Source organism: Monoraphidium neglectum, assembly GCF_000611645.1.
Source record: "Monoraphidium neglectum strain SAG 48.87 unplaced genomic scaffold scaffold03267, whole genome shotgun sequence".
NCBI lineage: Eukaryota > Viridiplantae > Chlorophyta > Chlorophyceae > Sphaeropleales > Selenastraceae > Monoraphidium > Monoraphidium neglectum.
The window spans coordinates 1-6368 of NW_014010361.1; the positions used below are offsets into that span (position 1 = coordinate 1).

At 61.6% G+C, this 6368-nt stretch overlaps 2 protein-coding genes across 2 annotated transcripts in view; one reads left to right on the forward strand and one right to left on the reverse strand.

Moving 5' to 3' along the window:
- Positions 1–449: 449 nt before the first annotated feature.
- On the reverse strand, positions 450–2281 carry MNEG_12481 (hypothetical protein; the record flags this gene model as incomplete). Its single annotated transcript, XM_014039046.1, has 5 exons — positions 450–505; positions 640–837; positions 1041–1203; positions 1383–1830; positions 2172–2281. The coding sequence occupies 5 exons, from the start codon at positions 2279–2281 to the stop codon at positions 450–452; spliced, it is 975 nt and encodes a 324-aa protein (XP_013894500.1).
- Positions 2282–4329: 2048 nt separating this feature from the next.
- MNEG_12482 (hypothetical protein) overlaps positions 4330–6368 on the forward strand; it is a gene marked incomplete at both ends in the record, with an annotated part of 2640 nt that continues 601 nt past the window's right edge. The window contains 5 exons of the mRNA XM_014039047.1: positions 4330–4421; positions 4525–4972; positions 5157–5319; positions 5515–5672; positions 5863–6323. Coding sequence (XP_013894501.1) covers positions 4330–4421; positions 4525–4972; positions 5157–5319; positions 5515–5672; positions 5863–6323 — 1322 coding nt within the window. The remainder of the gene's footprint in view (positions 4422–4524; positions 4973–5156; positions 5320–5514; positions 5673–5862; positions 6324–6368) is intronic.

Here is a 6368-nt window from a genome sequence, read left to right on the forward strand (position 1 = left end):
CCGTGAAGTCGGTGTCACCCGTGCCGGTGACGGCAACGTAGTAGGTGCCCTCAGCCGGCAGGGTGACGGTGTTGGCACCAGACAGCAGGGCGCCGGCAGTATTGAAGGTGGCCAGCGGCGCGGCTGCGCCAGCCGCCCAAACCTCCAGGCGCAAGTCGACATTGGCGCGCGCATCGCCGTTGGGAGACGCCGGCGTGATGGCGATGGTGACAGTCGCGGACCCCGCGCCTGCCGCGAAGGATAGCCAGTCTGAGTCGCCGGTACGCTCGATGTTGCCGACGGCAGCCGCGGTGGTGCGCGTAGGATCAGCGGCGGTGGGGTTGCCAGCCAGGGGTGCTGCAGCGGCCATGGTACTGCCGAGGTCGTCGGGGCGGTAGGCCAGGAAGCCCCTGGCACTGGTCATAAGGGTGGTAGGGTTTGTCATGATGGCGAGGTCGTCCTGCAAGTTGTTAGCATTGGGGTACTCCCCCTTGCTGAACTGCGTAACCGGCTTGTTGTAGCCAACCTGAGGGGCGAGGGAGAGGGGCGGTGGTTGGCAATGGTTATGAGGAGGGCGTGGCAGGACCGATAGAGCTGTGGCTCCAGGCTGCATGAGCAGGGAACCAGCAGCAGCGAGCACGCGGAAGCGGATGGGGCCACCTTCGCCTTTCAACACCATGCGCCCAGCCAGCGCGCTCACCCCCATGATTGGCGCCCAGATGCCGCTGCCGCCGTAGTAGGCATTGCCCAGGGTGTCGCCGTCGTGACTAAGCCCCAGGCGGTGGCCCAGCTCGTGGCTGGTGGCCTCCCACACGTACTTGGGGTAGCCGGAGCCCAGCTGGGCAGGGAACACAAAGGCTGTGCAAAGCGGGGGCAGAGGTAAGGACAGGTTGAGGTCAGGTCGTTGATGACATAAGCAATTGGGAGGTAAGCGCGGGCCCATGTGGCACAGCGCAGGCAACAGCCCCTGCAATTTACACCGCCATGCATGTCCATCTGAACACATGCAGCCCTCCAGCAGTGTGTGCAGCCAATGCCTAGGCCCCCACCCTGCTGCGCACCGGGGTCGTAATAAGTATTGCCAAAGGTGTTCACGTAGGCGACACCGCCAGCGCCTGAGCCAAACCAGTCGTAAGACGAGCCCCCAATGACAGCGCGGGCGCCGTTGTCGGCCAGGTTGATCTGGGCGCCGCTGGCGTCTGTCTCCTCAGTGGTGACGTCCACCTGCGCAGCAGGGCAGGTCGAGCATTGAAAGGATAGGGGAGGGTGCTCCCTATTCACCAGCTCGGTGCGGCTACCGCTGCGGTGCCAAAGATGGGCAGTGGGCATGCCTCTCAATGCTGCAACCCAGTTTTGAGTGCTAAGCAAGGCCAACACAACTGCGAGCCTGCTCCCAATCTCACGTCAAAGGCGGCAAAGTCCTCTGCCACGGCGCGCCAGATGGCAATGATGTTGCGGCGCTCGGTGTCGCTGAAAGTGGACGGCACGCCGTCCAGGTCGTAGGGCGGCGTAACAATGCTGGGGCGGGTTGCGCTGTTCCAGGCTGTGCCAGTGGTGGTGTGGCCTGTGAAGTCTAGCACCAGGCGGCGCGGCGCGCCAGGGCGGCTGTGCAGCTTGAACGCCAGGGACAGGTCAGTGGGGTCGGGGGCACCAGCGACGGCGGAGCCGGGGGCCGCGGCGGGGGTGGCACCGGCGGGCACGGCCATGCCCTCGCACGCGTAGAGCAGGCGCTTGTTGACCTTGTCATAGCCGATGTCGCGGTCATTTAGGACGTGTACCAGCTCACGCACGTCCACACCTGCGTTCCTGGCCACCTCGGCGATGTCGGGGCCGATCGCGGCGGCAGCATTCCTGCAGAGTTTGTGTAGGGCGCACTGGGTAAGGGTGTTTGTGGTGACTGATACGTTTGTGGTCACTCGGATGGGGAATTGTGCGTGCAGGGGTGCGGTGCAGTGTCCAACTGGTGGCAATAGGCTGCATCCTCGCGGGTGAGCCTCAGGGCACTGCGAACGTCGCCCAACATTGCTGGCTGCCAGTACAAGCGCATGTACAACCCCGTGTGCTGCAGGCAGGCGTCGCTTGCAGCCACGTTTGTGCATCACGCTGATAGCACTGCGTTGGCCAGCCAACGGAGCTGACCAGGCGCGCACAGCATCAACAGCACCCGGATCGAGAACGAGCATTCAACTCACTCGTTCCATGCCACATTAGGCATATCTGGCTTGCGCGCCATGCAGCCGGCCACAATGCAAAAGAATGCGGTCATCGCGGCCAGCGCGACCGGGCCAATGCGCGCGGCCATGGTAGTCTTTCGTCGAGACGAGCGCTCAATTCTGCAACGTTACAGCTCTAGACTCAGCTAGCCGAGCTGCACTGGCTGTTAGATTGCTTTCAAACTACAGTATCAGTGTGTGCTGTGATGGCAAGGACATGTGAAACTGTGTGGCTAATAAATTGACAACTTTATTTCTATAATCAAGGATGTATGATGCTAGCAATGATCGGCCATGCGAGGTGCGTGCGTTGCGACATGAAGTTCTCACTGTTGTTCCTCTGTCTGGGCTCGCGGCAAAAAACTCATGTGGACAGCAGCCAACAGGGGCACGGGTGCTTTGCGGGCCACAAGTTGCCGATAAATGTATGTGAAAAACAACTACCAGTAAAAGTCACTGTAGGTGTGCTCAGCTAGAGGAGCCTGGCTTGAGTAGGGTATGCAGGTGTGTGCAGCAGTTGAGGCGACTTTTGATTGCCCACGAGCCAGCTGAGGTCGTTGGCCTAATGTGCAGAAGACAGTTGCAAAGGTTGGAAACCTCCTCAGCGTTTGGCGACACAGGAATGCCTGAGTTGGCCTGGCGGGTAGCCTGCTGCGTTTCACCTCTCCTGCAGAACTACTCAACCGCTGAGGCAGCCGGCCAGCAAGGAGCCAAACTTGAAGCTTGAAGCATCAGCCGGACCAGCTAAGACCACTGACAACTGATTCAATTTGCAGCATCGGTCGCACATTGCTAGCTGTTAAGGATTGCATGTGCATGCGCGGGGGGGCGGGCGCGCGACAAGTCAGCAAGAACCCCTGCGTGGCAACAACTATAATCTGCTGCTGCGAGGGCGCACACGTGGACTGATTTGTATGGGCTGCATCCCAACCCACCCGAAGGTGGATGTGTGCGCAGACAACTGTTTGACGCCAGCACACCCCGAAGGCACACCCCCATTGACAGGACTTGGCAGCGCACTGAGGCTAGTTGCTGCTCTACTGCACTGCGTGCCGAAGCACGGCTGTGGTTGCGGGGCCGCCTGGAAGCATTTGTGGGCGCCCCATGCTTCTGTGGCAGCCCTGCCCTAGACTCGTTCTGGTGACGGCCAAGTGTTGTCGCGGCCTGCTTGCATTCTATTGCTGATGCGTTACAAGTGAGCTGGCGGGTGCGTGGGGATACCCGACTCGCTTTGTGCACACCACTACTTGGCACACAGCGCTTCGTTTGATGCGTACGATGGCGGCCAGATAGCGTATGGTGGCATCACCCTGACTTTCATAGTTTGAGGCTCACATCCCATGAGCCTGGATGGCTCCAGAACCGGGCGACCATTGGCTTGATCATGACCCTAATCCTGAGTGTGGGGCGATAACCCATGTTTGCCTGCATGGTCGTGAAGGTATACTCCAGATGTAAGACGGCATGTATTGATATTACAGGCTTCAAAATACAATTCTAGCTGTTGGCTGCCTATCAGCTCTGACTTGGCCGCAAAGTCATGTTGGTCCCAGGATTATTAACCACCACATCAGCGGCGCAGTTGGTGCTCAGCGCACGGGGCGGTTGACTTGATACAACAAGTCCGTTCGGGCGCCAGATCGGTCTGCAACACAACGAGGACTTCAGCCAACGCCTGCAACGTCGGGCTGCCTCACGGGCAGCTGATGGGAGGCCCAAAGCTGACACGCTTTGCCGCAGCGCTGCAATCTTGGCCTTGGGTACACAAACCGGGCCCAGGAGTGTGCCAGAGTGGTGTTGTGTTCTTACAGACCATGAAAAAGGCAAGGCTCGGTCAATAAACAGTGCGCTACCATGCAACTGTCTGTGTCGTTGTCCTGAAAGACCGTGCGTCGTGAAGGTGGCCGAGAACGTCACCAGCAGGTGTAGTGATGCGGCCACGCCCAACAAGGCATCCGAGTAGAAGGCCATACCCTGTACATACCCACTTCAGAAATAACCATTGCAAAATTCGTTAGGTCTCATTCCCATCGCTTTGAAGTCTCGATCAGAGCAAGATTTTGCACCTACGTGCGTGCAATCCGACGTTCACACGGCTTACACATCTTGTTGCAAAGGTACAGGCCAGTTCCTCAGGATGTCGATCTCCCTGGTTGCGGTGGCGTTGGCTTTCCTGGTGGCTGGCTGCATCGCGGGCAAGCCGGACCTCCCCAATGTGGCCTGGCGCGAGTGAGTACCGTGGTGGACACTTATAAAGCGTTGTTGTTTGCCTTCACGGCCACAGAGTACACTCACCGCCTGCACACCGCTCGCATGCTGTCCGTGCACGCAGGAATGCTGCCGCTGCGATCGGCGCCGACATTGCCGAGGTGGCCAGGAATGCGGGTGTGGATGTCCCTGAGCTGCTGCGCCTTCTGACCGACCGCGACATCGGCTATGACAAGGTCAACAAGCGCCTGCTCTACGCGTGCGAGGGCATGGCCGTGCCCGCCGGCGCCACCCCTGCTGCGGCCCCCGGCACTGCCGTCGCTGGCGCCCCCGACCCCACTGACCTGTCCCTGGCGTTCAAGCTGCATAGCCGCCCCGGCGCGCCGCGCCGCCTGGTGCTGGACTTCACCGGCCACACCACCACCGGCACAGCCTGGAACAGCGCGAGCCGCCCCAGCATTGTGACGCCGCCCTATGACCTGGACGGCGTGCCGTCCACTTTCAGCGACACCGAGCGCCGCAACATCATTGCCATCTGGCGCGCTGTGGCAGAGGACTACGCCGCTTTTGATGTGAGAGGGCGGGCGGGCTCGCGTTTGTGATGAGCATGCTTTGCACTTGTTGGGTTGAAGCATAGGGGAAGCAAGTGTGCCCACTGCTCATCGTTGGCGCAGAGCAGCGGCCGTGCCAAGCCGGTCGGCAAGGAACCCCCTCCCCAACTCTTCCTTACAATCCGCGCCCTGCCCTGCCGTGCAGGTGGACGTCACCACTGAGGAGACAGACGCGAGCGGCGCCCAGCTCAACCTGGCCGACAACGGCGCCCGAGCCGTCATTGGGGGGTCGTCTTACGACTGGTACGGCTCTGGCGCAGGCGGCGTCGCCTACGTGAACACGTTTGGCAACACTTATTACGACCCTGGTGCGCGGCAGGGTGGGGGCCTGGGCTGCACGCACTGGAGGGCGCCGGGTGCCCAGCCTTTGTGTAAACTGCAGGTGCTGCGGAGCGCCGGTCTGTGCCATGCCACCTGACCCCTCGCTGGCGTCCCACCTGCTGTCGAGCCACCAATCCCTCAACCTACCCCCACGCACGTACTGCTCCCCTCGCCTCGCACAGCCTTTGTGTTCCCTGCCCAGCTGGGCTCTGGGTACCCCAAGTACGTGTGGGAGGCCACCAGCCACGAGCTGGGCCACCGCCTGGGGCTCAGTCACGACGGCGACACCCTGGGCAACGCCTACTACGGCGGCAGCGGCATCTGGGCGCCGATCATGGGGGTGAGCGGGCCGAGGGGCTGCGGACTTGGCTGGGCAAGGGCAAGGTCGAGCCCTCCTGCTTCCATGCACTTGTTGGCCGCCTGTTTTGCGCAGGGAGCACGTCGCCAGATTTTCTCCCCTAGGTTGGCCTCCTATGAAGTCTCCCCCCCCCCTAACCACCCATGATCACCATCGCGCAACTGCCCCCCAGGTTGGCTACTATAAGCCCGTTACGCAGTTCAGCAAGGGGGAGTACCCCAATGCCAACAACTTCGAGGACGACCTTGCTGTCATGACCAACCCCAACAGCCTCATGACCAGCATCAGGGGCTTCATGACTTACCGCCCTGACGACCTCGGCAACACCATCGCTGCTGCCGCACCCCTTGCGGGAACCCCCACCACCGCCGATCCTACACGCACCACCGCGGCTGCCGTCGGCAACATCGAGCGCACCGGCGACTCAGACTGGCTATCCTTTGCGGCAGGCGCGGGGTCTGCAACTGTCACCATTACCATCACGCCAGCGTCTCCCAACAGCGAAGCGCGCGCAAACGTCGACCTGCGCTTGGAGGTGTGGGCGGCTGGCGCAGCCGCGCCGCTGGCCACCTTCAACACCGCCGGCGCCCTGCTGTCCGGCGCCAACACCGTCACCCTGCCGGCTGAGGGCACGTACTACGTCGCCGTCACCGGCACCGGCGACACCGACTTCACGAG